Source organism: Periophthalmus magnuspinnatus, chromosome 21 (assembly GCF_009829125.3).
Source record: "Periophthalmus magnuspinnatus isolate fPerMag1 chromosome 21, fPerMag1.2.pri, whole genome shotgun sequence".
Classification (NCBI taxonomy): Eukaryota; Metazoa; Chordata; class Actinopteri; order Gobiiformes; family Gobiidae; genus Periophthalmus; species Periophthalmus magnuspinnatus.
The window spans coordinates 28,501,255-28,520,021 of NC_047146.1; the positions used below are offsets into that span (position 1 = coordinate 28,501,255).

The following is an 18,767-nucleotide window of genomic DNA, read 5'->3' on the forward strand; positions in this document are numbered from 1 at the left end:
GCTCCTCAACAGTAGGAATCTTGTGTGGACATCTCTTTAAACTGTTGTTTAGTTTTTGAGGGTCGAGACATATTCGTAGGCTTCCATCTTTTTTAGTACTGTATGCTAGGCTGGAGCACCAATCTGTGTGCTCTTCTACTTTTCGTATCATATCCTGCTCCACAAGACTATTCAACTCTTTTTTGAGCTTGTCTTTTATGTGAATGCTGCATTTGCGTGGTGGGTCTTAAAATGGTTCAGCACCCTCTTTTAGCAGTAGTTTTGCAGTACCATTGAAGTTTCCGAGTTTGTGAAACTGGTCTGGAAATGCTTTTTTTTAAAGATCTTCTACAGTGTTAATGCAGTTTGGTGTATCTACTTTGTTTTGTATTGTTTTAGTCTCTGTGTGTGCTGTTTTGCTGGCATTAGTCACAGAGTCCACATTCACAGTGACAAGTTTAAGCGCTTCACATGTAGGTAAGCCAACTATTGCCGGACCTGGTACATCCACAACATAGAACATGGCATTAACCCACTTGGAATCTTTCCACTGACATGGAATGTCTATTTTCCCATAGCAGTGAATCCTGTGTCCACTGTACGCTGACAGTTTTGCATGGCTCTTTTGCAATCTGTTCATAGCCTGACGATTTCTGCTGTACATTTGTCTGTATGTACGCAGTGGGAGGGTGTTTCCTGATGCACCTGTGTCAATCTTTAGTCGCAGTGTATATTTCTGGTGTGGTAGGTCAGGTGGTTTTACATTTAATACTGTATATGCTTCGTCTCTTGGTGCTTTAGTATAAATACTGTGCATGCATTTTTCACTAACTGTGACACAGTGAAACTGTCTTTGATACATGTCATCCTCACTTGAGTCTGTAGTTTGTATGGCATACATTTTATTTGCCTTTTTGTGGTCATTCTTGTATGACTGTGACTTATTTCTTTGTTGCTGCTTGGAGTGCTCTTTATGCTTTAGTTGCTTTCTTTTTCTACAGCATTTAGCCCAGTGTCCTTTGATGCCACATAAATGACACACATCATTGAAAGCAGGACATTGTCGTGGTTTATGGTCTGATCCACATTTTTGACAATGACACTCTTTAATAATAGCATCCATTTTTTCTTTTTGCGCAGTTTTGCTTACCTCCAATTGGTGCAGTTGGAGATTTCCTGCTGTTAGAGCTTCATGTTTTCGTCCTTCAGTCAACACTTCAGCAAGGGAACAACCTTGTGGTTTACTGTAAAGCTCATTTCTGAATGCTTCGTGTGGTGTACTGGCTATAATAAGTTCAATGAGACGTTCATGGAGTTCCTCTTCTGTGAACTGACATTTTAGTGCAAGAGTACTCGCTCTGGTAACAAAATCATCAATACTTTCATCTGGTTTTTGTCTATATTGCATGAGATGAAGTCTGTGAATCCTGAAGTTAACATCCAGCTTTAACTGACCTTCGAAAAATGTCCACAGTTTTGGCTGCACTTTTTTTTCATCTGCTGTTAACCCGCTAGCATTTTGCCTCTTTAGCCCCTCATCTCCGATACCTCGGCATATTTTCCTCGCCTGCTTTGCTTCGTCTGTTATTTCCTCATCCTCTAGGTACAGACACATTTTCTGCTTGAATAACGAGATTGCCTCACCCAGATCCGGGTCAGACCAGTTCATGGCAGTTAGCTTTAGCGTGCAGTTAGCAACGGCAATTATCCTCGGACAAACCAATCGCTTCAATATATGCCGTGGGAGAGGAGTCGGGCCTTTTTTTCTTCATTCCTCAACTTTCCGCTGCCACCATTAAGTATTATTGTATTAGGAAGGATGGAGACTGAAGTGTGAAGAACCGGGTAACTTTAATATATGTCCAAAGCATAGGTAGTGTTACAAATATCGCTCCGCGTAGCGCACTATATTCTTCGTATACAAGACATATTACAATAATGTGTATTCATTAGCATTAGCTAATGCCAATCTGCGCCCCCCGACCACCACCAATCATCACGCACACACCACTTGGGTGAAGTGTCTTGCCTAAGGACACAATGACAGAACTAAGGACACAATGACAGAACTAAGGACACAATGACAGAGGTTGCTCCGAGTGGGACTCGATCCTCCAACCTCTGTCACAGAATGACTGTCAGACTGTCACATGTACAGTGTATTTTTAGTTTCCAGTGTGTGTTTGTTTACATTTTGAAGTGTGTGTGTGTTTGTTCAGTGTTTGCAGTGTGTGGTTTGTAAATATATATTTATTTTGACCCATACCACTTGCTTTGAATATATTTTATATACAAATACACATTTAATATTGTGTTTTGATGTTATGTAAATGTACAGTAATAGAGCAGCTGGGTGTGCAGATACAGATTCCTCTCAGTGTGTATTGGTCATTGAATACTGTCACTAGTTTATGAGTTGTAAAAATCAAGCAAAAGCTTCACACAATGGCTTATACTTATAATACAAGTCAGAGCTTTATCATAAAAATGTTAAGTGTGTTTTCAACATTGGATTTTACAGTTGGCTTGATTTGGTTGGAAGCTCATGTTTTGCCATAGTTAAAATGAAATATTTATACTTCCAATAGCATTAACATACTACACAGGTCATGAGCAAGATTTTTGTCATTTTCATTGTATCATTGTATAAGTGGGCTAAAGCACTTAATTAAAAGTCTTATAACAGAAATGTAAATGCAGTAATTTGATTCTTTTAATAAACCATTTAACCATGCAGAATGACCACAGTGCGCACGTCTGATGTTGCTCACAGTGGTCCATGGGACCGCTCAGGGAGTTTGTGTGTTTGCCCAGACTCGTCACAAATTTGAGGGAACATTGCCTGTTGCAGTTCACTTTTTGGCCATTAGATGATGGTGTTGGGTTTTATATTACCTGTAGAGAATTAGCTTAGCTCATTTTCTTTTGCGCATTTTAAATATATTCTTGTCTGTTTGTGTGTTGTTATTTTACAATCACGATTTTGCTTCTGCTGCTCTCACACGATGGCCGTTCCAATTGCCATGGTAATTTCCATTGTAACAGAAGGCATACTGCGTTCTATTTGCCATATTTTTTTCCTTTGTAACAGTAGTCTAAATGTTTAATGTTTAATCGTAAAACTAGTTTAAGGTCGTGAAACTACTTCCTGTGTTACGGTTCTCTCTATTTAGCGCTAGTGCGAAGTCCTAAGCATGGCATTATTTAAGAGACAACCTCTTCTAGGACCTGTTGCCAGGTCCTGGTCTGGTCTAGGACCAAAGCAGGCGAGGAAAAGTGGCACAGGCTAATGCCTAGTGCTTCTAGCCAGGAAGAGTGAGCCTGGCCTGGGCTGCTAAAAGCAGCACGCGGCCCTTCTCGAAAAGTGACAGGCCGTCGCTTGGAAGTGTCTGAAATTGCAACCTTGACATGGAGCAGCTTGAGCAATTCTGCGTGTTCACCCCCGGAGCTGAACTAGCACTGGCCCAGCAGCCACCATTGTCTAACCCAGGAAAGGCTTCCTGACGCTGTGTAGGAAGGAAGCCAATGAAGATGATGCCTGCCCAGCCAGCCAGCCAGTAGCACACTCTGGAGGAGAAGACTGAGACTAAGCCTAACCCCCCCTCTCCCGGAGCTGCAGCAGCCACTATTGTGTCCTGGAGGCATGACTGCCTGTCCCTGGGTAGGAAGCCAGGATGTGCAGGGGGCCCCCTCCCTTCATCCAGCCTGATGACCTGGCTCACCCCCCCCCCCCTTCTATCGGAAGGAGACTAGTTGTGGGGGGGATGGGGGGGGGGGCTCTGTTGAACCCCCGCCTCTATCAAAATGAGATTGAGGCATACACACAGACACGCATACAGACACACACACACACACACACACACACACACACAAGGGAAAGGGTTCCAACTTCTAGACAAAATGAGAACAGGTGTCACAGGGAAATCAGAATCAGACTTTTATTGCCATCGTCTGTGAACACAGTTCACAAACTAGGAGCTTACTTCGGTGATACAGTGCAACATAAAACACACTGAATAAATACAAATAAGGGCATGCACAACATTTAAAAAGATATGCTTAAAAATAAAATAAAATACTTATAGGTAGAAAATATATACAACAGCAGCATCAGAACAACAGTGCAAACATGACCTGTTAAAGTGACCGGTGTTATAAAGTGTCCAGTTTTGTGCAAATATTATAAAGTGTTCCTGAGACAAACGGCAGACGGGAAGAAACTGTTCTTTGGCAGGAGGCTACAGTCCATTGGGACTAGAACCTCTCGTCATGAGGGAAGTGGCTCAAAAAGTCCATGTCCAGGGTGAGAAGTGTCAGCTGCTATACGGCCTGCTCGCCCCCGAGTCCTGGAGACGTACAGGTCCTGCAGAGATGGAAGGCTGCAGCCAATCACCTTCTCAGCAGAGCGCACAATGCGCTGCAGTCTCTGTCTGTCCCTGGCAGTGGCCCCAGCGAACACCACAGTTATGGAGGAGGTGAGGATAGACTCAATGATGGCCGTGTAAAACTGCACCATCATCTGGACCGGCAGCCTGCCTTTCCTCAGCTGCCGCAGGTCATCCTGTTCTCCCTCATACGCATATACACACATACGCATATACACACACACGCACGCATACAAGGCAAGTTTATTTGTATAGCACAATTCATACACAAAGTAATTCAAAGTGCTTTACAGAATAAGGACATTAAAATCACACACATAAAAACATAAATAATCACAAATAATCATCATCATAAAATTAACATATACACACGCATACGCATATACACACACACACACACCCCCACACGCATGCATACACACACACACACACACACACACACACACACAAACAAAACAATGTCTCACTACTAAGCATCCTGTGCGGCGGCGGCAGCAGCCAGGTTGACGGGGAAATAAATAAAAAAATAAAAAAAAACATCAAGAACAAATAAAAACAAATACATAAAATTAAGAAATCCCTTCAACTCGAGCGGCCATGTCCCGCACGAGACGCAGGCTCAAATTTACACCTCGGTACGCGACAGGCTCCTCGCGCGGGCTTCCGGGACACGCCAGCAGGACACGGGTCTGGATCGAGGGCTTCGGGTCTCGCGAATCTCCTCCTCTTCGTCTTAGTCCTCCTTCTCCTCTTTACGCTACAGATTCGCCGCAGCCGAGGTCCCCGTGGCCTTCGCGCCGGAGTCTCGCCTGGTACGCGAGGTTACCGTGGAGTTTGATCGAGGGGAAGATGACCATCACCATAGACCACCACTATCACCACCACCGTGATGGCTATCCTTCTGCCCCGCTTGCCCCCACAGTCTGATATTTTTTTATATATATATATATATATATATATATATATATATATATATATATATATATATATATATATATATATATATATATATATATATATATATATATATTATAAAGTAGCTATAATCTATTTTGCCTATTGATAGTCAAAGGAAAACGTTAATTTCTCAATCTCAATTCAATCTAAAGAAAAATAAATGGCTGCGACAACTACACCTTGATTTTTTTTCTCCTATCACATTCTATAATAAATAATTAAAAATAACTTGCGTAACTTACGTAACTTACATAATGGTACCTAGAAGGGTATGCTTATGGAAGCAAATTGGGACAAAACCTAAGGCTCTCCCCACATACCCCCTCCAACACCCCCACCTACCCACCCACCCCACCACCACCCAGGGTTTTTTTAAATTTATTTTATTGTCATCAACGGGATTGGGGGTCTCTATGGCCCTCCTCCCATAGGAGGGCCACACAAATTACTTATTGTGAACCTGCTGGTGTGAAAGCATTTTGCTGTAGTTTCACCCTATACTCATATTTTTGTGAATAGGCATTTTAAATAATCACTTCACAGTTCATAAAATGGCAACAAACCAAAATGATACAGCCCAGTGGTTGATTGTTTCAGTGTAGCTCTGACCAGCTGGTAGTGTTTCAGTAAAAGATTTGGTGTCATGAGTTTGCAGTGAGGTGCTCCCCTTCATCCTGCCATGGAATCATTGTGAGTGGGTGACACTGTTCTTCTGGCACAAAAAGTGGAGCGTGGGGGCACTCTGGTAGGTTCTGCAAGGGCTAAACAGAATTACTGTCAAAGACTGATCAATATGAAATAATTATCATCTGTACTTTCAAAAGTCATATAGTTATCTTAATCTCAAGTACAGGATTTTGTGTAGTCCTGGAGTCAGTCCCATATATGTCCATCCATGGGAATGGATCTCTCCTTAACCTGTTTTTTTTTTGGTTTTTTTTGGAGAGACATGTGATGCTCTGGGATCATTTGTTTTCTGTGAATGATGGTTTGCCTATTACTGTTGTAATTTAGAACAGTACAAAAATGTATGTAATTGAATTATAATTGAATTGTCCTGGCTGTGGGTTGTAAGCATTCTGTAGTTAAGATTAGTCATAGTCATAGATCAAGGTTAGTCCAGTGCACTTTGTAGAACAGAGCATACATTTTGTAGAATAGAACATACAGACCTGAGGCAGTGAGTGCTTAGGACAAAGGAAGTGGAAGATCTGTTTGTGGTAAATGACAGTGATGACCACGACTGCCACAGTCAGTGCTAAAGCCACAAAAGTGACTACTGCAGTTATCCAAGGAGGAGAGGGCACTGTGAAGGCACAGAGAATAGCGTCAGCATGCACAATCCTCACAAGAAAAACAGATTCTGTTCAATGCATTTTAAAGATTCATGGATTGTTTATTTAATCTGATCTGAAGGTGGATGCTTTCTTCCTTTTTTTACATAATTTTTATTGGAAAATTTTTGTTTTTTCATCATAGATTTACATACACAAAGAATTAATATTATTGAACATACATCACAACAATAGACAGACAAAACTTCAACAAAATTTCAAGCTATGTAAATATTTAAATAACAATACAGATGCTGCTCAACCAAGCTGCTTCTTCATTTCTAGTCAGATTCCTGGTGGACACTGCCTTATATCTATCTGAAGGGAGGAGCTAACTACACTGAAACAACTATTGTACGCAGTTTCTGTTTGTAGCCTAGGTCTATTGAGCTACCTGTGCCTGGGTCATACTTAGCATATTCATTCAGCTCTTAATGGGTGATTTCATACCTATTAGCATCCTGGCAAGCTCTGTTTTCTTCGGGTCTGGGGATGGAATCATAGATGGGGACATATGATGTCTAAGGCCCCCAGTCCTGTTCAAGGATTGTCTTTCTTAACAAAAATAGTTTCTTTAACTTCCCTCTCAAACCATTTCTTGTCTTTGGCTATGATTTGTACCTCACGTTCTTCAACAGACCTCAGACACCAGGTGTGTCTGAAAAGCTTCAGAGCATTTTCAATATGAAATTCCTGTCTATTTCAAACCTACAAACACTTTAAGACAGAAACTGGTTCACCCAAAGGACACAACCCCAGCCATAAACAAAGCAAGTGGTCTACTCCATTCAGTGTAGTGAAGACTACGGTTTCTATATTGCCAAATTTCTAGTTTTATATTTAAAATAAATCCATTATGTGAAAAATGTCCTCAATCTATGAAAATCTGACACTTCACCTTAGCATACCGCATAAATCTCAACTATGTTGATTGACAGTTCATTGTCAGGCTTGCCGTTGTTCCAATGCACATTATTAGGTCCAGATACAGGGCTATATTCATTTAGGTCATAGAACTGGTCATTGGCAAAATAAACGGTAAACTTGACACTTAAGCACTTTCCTAATATTTTATTTGTTGAGTGCAACATGCAGTCTTATACACTCATTCTAAAAACATGAGGAAAAAGCATTACGAGAGCATTAAACCTTGGTTGTTTTTTTTTGTTGTTTTTTTTTTAAAAAGAAGGATCATAACTAACACGGTTGCAAAAGAGTGGCGTAAAAATCTGCTCATTGACTCCTAAGTTGGCCAAAACATGTGCATATCAGCAGTGCTTGTCTAATAAAATAAAAAATAATTGCGTGCCAAAAGTATAATTAAGTAGTTTCAAAATACACCCAAGTAATCCTGTTTTCCCTTCACTTCTGCCTGTTTGAAGCATGGTTGTAGTCACAGTAGTCAGAATAGTACACCCTACTATACACAGTACACCCTACCCACTGAGCAGACAGCATTAACATGTGCTTTTACAACCACAGAGCTAGCTGGTTGTTTTAGAGCAGGGGTGCCCAAACTTTTTTCACCGAGGACTGCATCTTGAAAAATAATCAACACGGAGGGCCACAGATCAGTGGTCAATACAGTGGATAATTCAGATGGGTGCATTTAACATACATTTAATAAGGCTTAAAATTTTAATGTCTGTATAATGCAACACAATGTGATGTTATTTAGGTTATATTGGTAGGATTACTCAAATTTGCATTAAAAACTACTGATTATGATCAATTGGGCCAGTTAAACTTTTGGCTCCCGGGCCATTGTTTGGTCACCCCTGTTTTAGAGGTTTGATTTGCATCTGTGAGAGGTGAGTGTGGGCGAGCTGTTCTAACACAGGGCTGTGTTTAAGGTGATGTTTGTGGCACATGAGGACTTATTATAGCCTACATTCACCTGGATAGTATCTCTGAATGAATGTACATTTAGTGTAGTACATTACATATGTGTAGAGCTGCCATATGTCACTCATATGGTATACTCATATGCGTGATAATAACTGCATGATAAACAATAGTACTGAAGTAGTGAACAATAGTATATGTCAGTAAAAATGTCCGAATTTGCAATGTAGTTAGTATAAAAAGTGGTGTTATTAATTGTTATCAAATAAATATTAATGTCCACCTCAAGTCTACCTACCCATAAAAGTCACTGTACGCCATCGGTGTGTACAGTTGAAACCTGTAGTTTACAGACACTATATAAAAAGACACATGCACTTTTTATTCTCACTGTTTGACATGAACTCAGACTAAACTTTTTCTGTTTTGGGTCAATTAGGATGACCAAAATAATTTCTATTTGCTAAATGCCAGAATAATGACAGAAAGATTTTTTCATTACTTTCTTCAAAGAAGATGTCTGTGTAATCTCTCAATCATCAAAGTCTGATCTATAGTAAAACCCAATGTAAAGTCAACTGGACAACAATTTGTAGGAGTATGAAATGAGGAGCTAACTACACTGAAACACCTATGGAAAGTAGTTTTTATTTATTGGGCTAGGTCTACTGAGCTACACTAAGTGTGCACTGTGCCTGAGTAATACTTAGCATATTCATTTAGCTCCTAATGGGCGCTTTCACACCTATTAGCATCCTGGTTAGCCATATTCTTTTCTTTGTTTCATTTGTTTGCTTTGTATCTGAGGTTGTAGTTATACATGGGGGATAGATGATGTCCAAGTCTCCCATTCCTGTCCAAGGAAGGATTGTCTTGCTTCTTTAACTCCCCTCTGGAACCATTTCCTCTACCCACGCATTGGTATTGATATGTGGATGACAACTGGACCAACATTAATCAACATATATTAATGCTGTGGATCCAAACATCAAGTTCACACAGGAAGGAGAACAACTTGATTTGATTTGAACTTCTTAGATCATGCAACTATAGGAGAGGACTGGCAACTCCAAGTAGAAGTCTTCAGGTAACCCACACACACACACTGACCAATACCTGGTGTTTGATTCACACATCCACTGCAGCACAAACCCTACAACACAGGGCCCAGTAATCTGACCAGAACTGAAGAAGCAGCTTGGATGAGCAGGGAATTGTCTCCACTCCTATAACTTTTTGTCAAGTTGACAGATTTTACATTTGGCTTTTATTAAGCTTATTATGCTTTTAAAGAATTTTGGAAAAATCCAGATGATGATATCCTGTCTTTGAAAAGTTAAAATTAGAGACACACCTGTGGATGTATTTGAAGGCACACCTTAAACACACTGTTTCTTTGTGTAACATTAAGGGAAAGTCAAAAGAAATCAGCCAAGATACCAGGAAGAAAATTGTGGACTTGTACAAGTCTGGTTCATCCTTCGGTGATGCTTGAAAGTGCCATATCTGTTCAAACACTTATACGTAAGTATACATGGGACCATGGGAGTGTCCAGCCATCATACCGCTCAGGAAGAAGATGCGTTCTCTTCCCCAGAGATGAACGTGCTTTGGTCCAAAAGGTGCATTTCAGCCCAAGAACAAAAGCAAAAGACATTGTGAAGCTACTGGCTGAAGCTGATAAGAGTGTGTCACTATCCACAGACACGATTACTGTATCGACATGGGCTGAAATGCCACTCTGCCAAGCTGTTATGCCAAGAATCATAAAAAAAAAAAAACTGATTATAGTTTACAAATGGACACAGGGACAAAGATCTTAATTTTGGAGACATGTCTTGAGGTCTGACAAAACTAAAATTGAAGCTTGAGAACACCATCTCAACTGCAAAATATGTGGGTGGCAGCAGCATGTTGTGGGGTTATTTTGCTGCAGGAGGGACTGGTGCACTTCACAAAATAGATGGCATCATGAGGAAAGAACATTATGTGGAAATACTGAAGCAACAACTCAAAGCATCAGTTACACCAGTTCTGCCAGGAGGAATGGAAAAATGGAAAAAAGCTTATATGTCTTTTTATATAGTGTATGTATATGATATGTACAGACTTACTGTCAGCAGTGCTCTCACACACTGGCTTACTGGCTTCAGCAGAATTCTGGTTCCTCGCTGGATCTACATGGATTTGGACTTGGACACAGTACTCAGTCCATGGTTCCAGGCCACTGAGAACGACCCGGTTCTGTCGCACCTGCATGTGTGAAGCCTGTACGCATAGGAAAAGACTATATATGTGTCCAATGACAGGACAAAACAGAGTCAAGGTCAGGTCCTCATACATTAAGTCTGAATCAAAGTCCGAGTCAGTTAGGATGAGTTTGAGTAGGTTAATTGTTCAAGTATCAGTCGGGTCATTATAATCCTAGTAGTCCTTTTAAGAGGAATTCAATTTTTACTTGCCCTCAATCGGTGGGCCATCATATTTTTTCACCATTTAAGATATATAGAGGTCTGCTCTGCAGTATAACAACTTGAGAGCTGTAACAAGGTAAGTCAATTTCTTCTGAGTCCTCTAGCATATGCATATATAATATATATATATATATATATACACACACACTCAAGATCACATCACACACTGGTTTATGGTTTTTTTATAAGTGGGTGCTGAGAACATTGTGCCTGTCATGCACGTGCACCCAGAGTTCACTGGCCTTACCTGGTGTGCGCGCCTTCTGGGCCAGTAGTTAATGTTGTACTGTGGCAGGCCAAAGACATTTGTCATGGAGGAAACTCGGAACTCTGGGTCTTTCACGCTCACCTCTAAACATGCTCCCTGAGGGACGAGAGCCACCATTGGGGGACCGATCACAGCTGAGCCAAACACATCCATGTCAACTATACTATAATAATACATTTATATAATATATATATATATTCTGGTTTCAACTGTGTGTGTGTATGTGTGTATATGTATATGTATGTATATATATATATATATATATATATATATATATATATATATATATATATATATATATATATATATATATATATATATATATATATATATATATATATATATATATATACACACACACATACACACACACAGTTGAAACCAGAAGTTTACACACAATAGATAAAAAGACACATGTTTTTTTACTCACTGTCTCACTCACTGACATCAAATCAGATGAACATTTTTTGTTTACTTTCTTCAAAGTCACAAGTAACAATTGGGTAAAAGCAGATGATGATGTCATGTCTTTGGAAGCTTCTGACAGGTTTATTGACAACATTTGAATTAATTAGTGTATGTATCTGAAGGCACACCTGAAACACACTGCTTCTTTGTCTGGACAAAGGAGTCTACAAATTTGGCTCACTTACACCAGTTTTGTCAGAAAGAATGCGCCAAATTTCCTGCCAACTATTGTGAGAAGCTTGTGGAAGAATATCCATAATGTTTGATCCAGGTCATACAGTTTAAAAGCAATGGTACCAAATACTAATGAAATGTATGTACAATTCTGACTTTAAAGAGAGTAATGAAAAACTGTCTAAAAAAATCCTTCTCTCGTTATTCTGGCATTTATCAAACAGAAATAATTTTGGTAATCCTAATTGACTGAAAACAGGAGTGTGTCAGACAGTGAGGAAAAAAAGTGTATGTGTCTTTTTATATTGTGTATGTAAACTTTTTTCAACTGAAGAAGCTGGCACTGACTGTCTTTGTCCATGGTGAGAGGCTGGCTGTAGACCCAGTCTGACATCTCATTTCCAGACAGTGCCCGGACTGATGCATTGTACTGGCCAAACTCCAGGAGTGTGAGTTTAAGGCCTGGTTCTGAAAGCTCACAGAAAAGGGCCGAAGTGTTGACGCAGGCTGGTCGGGATAGGACACTGTCAAAACTCGCCCTGGAACAGAAAAAACAAATAGTCACAAATTTTTTTCTTTTCTTTTTATTTTTAGGGCATATTATGCTTTATCTTTTGGCTATTTGGTCAAATATGACATATGTAGATCATGGATTTACATTTTTTAAACCATAATATTGTTAGTGAGTTTAGTAGGTCAGTTTAAATTAGTGCTAAAGATTTGGAAATGAGATCTGTGGTTTGTAAATGTTTTGGCTGACGCATTCTTCTAAATTAATGCTGATATAATGTTTAATCTGTGTCTTGGCCAGGACTCCCTTGAAAGAGAGATTAGTAATCTCAATGGGACTTTCATTTTTAAATAAAGGTTAAATAAAAAAAAAAAATTTATATATATATATATATATATATATATAATCATCTTAACAACAGAAACAGTCCCACTGACTTCCTGTTCAAAACTGCAGAAATTATATGCCCCACATCTTCTCCTCCCCCAATGATTTTTTGTAGAAAAGAGGTGTACTTTCCCATAATTGGAAGGTTATAAATAAGGTCTAACTAGCCTGGGTCTTATAATATACTGGCAAAAATCACTGGGTATTGGATAGGCCTTCTAATATTTTAAAGTAGGTTCATAATTTGATTAGTACTATTACATTCTTATTGTGTTTTAAGGTTGTGTGGCACATAAATAAAGAATATTTCAATTATGATTGTGTTATAATTAAAACTGTCATAAAATTGGAGCAAGGTATCGCATGGTTAAAATATTTAGGGCTAATTCCTAGACAATATTCTTGACCTAGGCTACCTCTTGAATCTACTTTTAAGCTTCATTATTATACTATGAACCAAGTGTGTCCCCCATGCTTATAACCTAATGATAAATCACCTGAAATTGTGGAATACAGAGGATGTAGGCTATTCAAGCCATAGCACAATCTGAGATTGAGGCTGCCTGGACCAGGGGAAAATAGCTCTGGTTCTACAACAGCAATTCCAGCGAAGTTCAGATGCTGTGTAAAACTTAAAAAAAATACAGAATACAATTATTTGCAAATCTTTTTCAACTTATATTAAATTGAATAAATTGCAAAGACATGATATTTAATGTTCAAATTGAACAACTGCATGAGCAAATAGTCCAACAATCTAAGAACAACTTTTCTCAACGTACAATTGCACGGAATTTAGGGAATTCATCATCTACGGTCCATAATATCATCAAAAGATTCACAGAATCTGGAGAAATCTCTGCATGTAAGCGGCAAGGTCAAAAACCAACATAGGAGGCCCATTACTTTTGACTTCCCTCAGACTGTACTGTATTAAAAACAGACATAAATGTGTGAAGGATATTACCACATGGGCCCAGGAAGACTTCAGGAAATTATTGTCTGTTAACACAGTTCGTTGCTACAAGTTAAAACTGTACCATGCAAAGCAAAAGTCATATATCAACAACATCCCGAAATGCAGCTGGCTTTTCTGAGCCCAAGCTCACCTGAGATGGACTGGCACAAAGTGGAAAAGTGTGCTGTGGTCCGACGAGTGCTCATTTCAAATTGTTTTTGATCATGGACGTTGTGTCCTGCAGGCCAAAGAGGAAAAGGACCATCTGGATTGTTATCAGCACAAAGTTTAAATGCCAGCATCTGTGATGGTATGGGGGTGCACATCTGTGAAGGCACCATTAATGCTGAAAGGTACATACAGGTTTTGGAGCAACATATGCTGCCATCCAAGCAACGTCTTTTCCAGGGACGTCCCTGCTTAATTCAGCAAGACCACATTCTGTACGTGTTGCAACATTGTGGCATCGTAGTACGAGTACGGGTACTAGACTGGCCTGCCTGCAGTCCAAACCTGTCTCCCATTGAAAATGCGTGGGTCATTATGAAGCACAAAATACAACAACGGAGGCCCCGGACTACTGAGCTACTAAAGTTGTACATTCAGAAAGAATGGGAAAGGATTTCTCCTGCAAAGCTGCAACAATTAGTGTCCTCAGTTCCCAAACGCTTATTGATTGTTGTTAAAAGGAAAGGTGATGTAACACAGTGGTAAACATGCCCCTGTCTCAGCTTTACTGGAATGTGTTGTAGACATCAAATTGAAAACGAGTGAATATTTCCATAAAAAACAATAAAGTTTATCAGTTTGAACATTATATATCATGTCTTTGTAGTTTATTCAGTTCAATATAGGTTGAAAAGGATTTGCAAATCATTGTTTTCTGTATTTTTTTAAGTTTCACACAGCCTCCCAATTTCATTGGAATTGAGGTTGTACTCAAGGAGTGGGAGCAAGGAGACAAGGGCCAGGCCCATCAGATTGCACAAAGCTACTTTCTCCCAGAGTGCACACGAAGGACAGGCTGCACAGTGTGCATTGCATAACATGCAATCAGGAGCTGTGGTGCAAATACAGAGGAAACATCTACACCAGGGGTCACCAACCCTGTGCCCGCGGGCGCCATGTCGCCCCCAAGCCCCACATGAGTCGCCCGCAGACCGGTTCTAAAAATAGCACAACTCACTAATGAGTTGCATCTAAAATTTAATTTTATTCTGTTGCTATTTTTTTTCTATCACCCTTGCGTTTATATGGATTTAAAAATGGCAATGTCTTAAACATATGTTCATTATACGTGAAGTTTAGATAAGTTAAGGTGAACTTTGACCTACTCACTTCAAAGGTCAGTATTGTGCGCGTGACAAAACCAGTGCTCCGCTCACGAGCGCTGTGAGGATGCACTGAAAGCAGTTTCTTCCTCCAAAACATGGTAGAAAATAAAGAGATCACTTTCACAACGATTTAAGACTGTAAAAGAAACCTGCGTGTATCTCATCTGCGGAGGGACTGTGGTGACGGCAAAGCGGCACAATGTGGAGGGACACGCCACTACGTCTCACAAAGCTCCACACTAACTACCCACGGGGACGCGCACTCCCCACGGGGGCGCACACTATGGGCAGAACAAGCCCAGAGCTAAACGCAGCTTTGGGTAAACAACAGGCTTTTTTCACGACACCGGTGAAAAAGTCACACAACGCAACCGATTAAAAATATGTAAGCTTATTTTTCTTTAACATTACATAATTGATAACTTTATGAAACATGGTGCAATGTATATTATTTATGTTTTGTTAAAAAGGTTTGTTAATGGATTGTGAAAATGGGATACTTTTCCTATGAGATGTAGCGATGTAAGTGTCATCTGGAAATTTAACAATTACTAAGATTAGTCAAGTTAAAGTGCTGAATACTGATATCTGTTTCCCTCCTTGCTCATTGTTGATAATTATTTTGAGAAATCATTAATGTGATCAGTGTCTTGCAACGTGATCAGTGTGTTCACATAGATGATTATCATTTATCATTATTAATAATGTATAGCTAAAGGCAAACTGAGAAAATGTGTTATTTAAAAAGAGCATCTCAAACTGGTAGCCCTTGGTATGACTCAGTGCCCATAAAGTAGCTCTCAGGTTAAAAAAGGTTGGTGACCCCTGATCTACACTTTACTGTAGGAATGAATGAAAGATTATAACCTTTCTAACAAAACTCGCACAGAGATGAAGACAGACACATGGATGAAAACAGAGGAATAAGCAGACCATGGAAGCACATTGGTATTTGATGTGTTCACTACTTAACTAATTTTATTAGTCTCTCATAGGAGAAGATTCTTTGGAACAAGAGGAGCTGCTCAGCGACAGGAGTCTTATGTGTATGGTGTGGGCTGTACAGCACTTGTGCACAGATACCGGAGAATAAAAAGTTCCTGATGTTGTGCACAGGGTCACACTCACTGGAGCTTTGTGGAGTAGAAAATCTGATTGGATAGATTTTCTGGGGGTCTCCACCTCAGATACAAATCCATGTTGTGAGATGTCAGTCGGACATTCCTGGGAGGGGGGAGCCCTGAGGCCAGTGCTAGAAGAGAAGGGGGCAAATATTAAAATACAATCAATACTTGATAGAAATCATTTCAATTCTGACCAAATTTAATTTTGAGTAGTTTTGACTATGTGTAACGACAGCGCACAGAGCACACACAACTTTGCCTGCAATGTCATGCAATATGGCATTCATTTCTACATTGTATTTATTTCAATACTAGACAGCTTGTTGCCATGTAGATTGATAATTGAATGTCATACCTTGGATCTTTGCAGGCAAACGTGTATAGTGTACCTAAAGGACCAGTTTACTTTTAAGAGGACCTGAGTAAAGAACTTTTGATTTTGATTTATTGATACCAGAAATTGTAAACAGTAAAATGCTCTGGAGTAGAGGGTTGTTCTGTTGTCATACCACCAATTAGACAGAACATAAATAACACACCATACCATAACACCATACCATAACATACCAATAAGGCTGCTTGTAATGTTCTTAGGCAGATTCCTCCATGACACATTACATGAATGACAGAATGACTGAATTGATTTATTCATTATTATAGCAATTTGAACTCAGTTTTTTCAGAGATGGGACTTACAATCATCGAATACAAACGTTTGTAAGATATTACCATGAAAATGCTTAAAAAATAATAATAATAAAATAAAAATATCCTGATCTCTCCAATGTAGTTAACTAAAGTAAAAACAATCCTAAATGTAACCTATGTAACTTTTCTGGTAAGGGGCCCACCACCTGTTGTCTCCATAGCTGGAATGTTATACAGTATGGAATTTGAGAGAGTGGACTCATACAAGTACCTGGGTGTTCATCTGAACAACAAACTGGAATGGACTCACAACAAAGACGCACTGTACAGGAAGGGCCAGAGCAGGCTCTATCTCCTGAGGAGACTCAGGTCTTTTGGAGTGAGAGGGCCACTCCTGAAGACCTTCTATGACTCTGTGGTGGCATCAGCCATCCTGTATGGTGTGGTCTGCTGGAACAGCAGCATCACAGAGAGGGAGAGGAAGAAGCTGGACAAGGTCATCAAGAAGTCCTGCTCCGTCCTGGGCTGTCCTCTGGACTCAGTGCAGGAGGTGGGGGATAGGAGGGTGCTGGCTAAGGTAATTTCTATGCTGGGCCATGAGTCTCACCCCCTGAAGGACGCTCTGTCTGCCCTGGAGAGCAGCTTCAGTGACAGACTGATTCACCCTCGCTGTGTGAAGGAGAGGTTTCACAGGTCTTTCCTTCCTGCTGCTGTCAGACTGTACAATGAATACTGTTAACACTGAACATGTGTCATTCAACCATACCCATGTGAAATACTCAAGTCACTTTAGAGAGATGTTATATTAGAGTCTATTTTTAGTTTATTTTTAAGTCTATTTTTTAAATTATTATAAGCTATTTATCTATTATCTTGTTTTATTGCATGTACCATTTTCCTTCTGTTCTTTAACTGTTCGGTGCAATACTGGAATTTCCCCACTGTGGGACTAATAAAGGTATATCTTATCTTATTTTATCTTATTTCACTTATCTATCTCCATGGAGACCAGAAGATGACTACCATGCCAAGTTGCAGGTCAGATCTGGAGATGGATGGAGAGGCAAGCCTGCTCTTTTTTTCTCGTCAGTAAACCCAACTGTTATTATTACACTAATGTAAAACAAATATGAACAGAACATATCAAGCAAAGCAATTACATCTCTGTGACAACAGGTGGTATAGCCTCATTCAGAAAGTTTACACTGTGCATCTTTACAGTTTTTTTTCAATCGCTTTGACACATTTCTCTATTGAAAGAGACCTTTGACCTTTGCAAAACAGCTCACACAAAATCCCAAACAGGGCTAGAGTTTACCTAAACAAAATTAGAAAATTGGATCATAGCAAAATGTTGTTTTTCATTAAAAACAGATGAATCGTAGAAGTAGAAGTGCATATCCATTTTAAGAGTTGATCGCCAGACTGACAGAGCAAAACTAAAACTGAAACTTACAGCCTAGTAAAAACTAATGTAATAATTACAATAATTGCCTACAAAAAAGGAGAACTTATAAGAGGAGTTCAGATTTCAATAATGTCTTCAAGTTGTAGGTTATCCACGTGACCCACGAGAACATAGACTTCCAAACTCACCTGTTACGCACACACTCACTATGAAGCAGCAGCACAGCGGAGACATGTTCTAGGGCGACTCGTCAGACCAAAAGCCGAAAATGAACGCGTTTTCCTGGTAACACAAAGGGGAATTCCGCGCAGCCGTTCTGCTATAAGAGGAAGAAAGAGTGAATCCGGCGAGCAGAGAGCGTGCGCAGCAGAGATCTGGCATACAAAACATCTGGAGAGCAACAAAAAGCGTCGTTGGATCCACATCGACTGAACGCTTTAAGTACACTATATTCGGCACGTTAGCTTTTAAGGGTTTTTGTCTCTCCTGCCATTTCTCCAGCTGAAGCACTTT

The 18,767-nt window shown here is 39.8% G+C and overlaps 1 protein-coding gene across 2 annotated transcripts; it reads right to left on the minus strand.

Annotated features, from left to right (window-relative positions):
* Positions 1-5,717: 5,717 nt before the first annotated feature.
* On the minus strand, positions 5,718-18,767 carry LOC117389343 (interleukin-10 receptor subunit beta-like). Of its 2 annotated transcripts, none has more exons than XM_033987002.2 (7): positions 18,443-18,767; positions 16,203-16,326; positions 12,233-12,423; positions 11,222-11,376; positions 10,615-10,768; positions 6,494-6,627; positions 5,718-6,082 (listed from the first exon to the last, which is right to left on the minus strand). In XM_033987002.2, exons 1-7 carry the CDS (start codon positions 18,486-18,488, stop codon positions 5,963-5,965), a joined length of 924 nt encoding a protein of 307 aa, XP_033842893.1. In that variant the 5' UTR covers positions 18,489-18,767; the 3' UTR covers positions 5,718-5,962. The 2 variants fall into 2 exon arrangements, with proteins under 2 accessions (XP_033842893.1, XP_055086718.1); XM_055230743.1 differs by having other exon boundaries at positions 5,718-6,073; positions 18,443-18,761.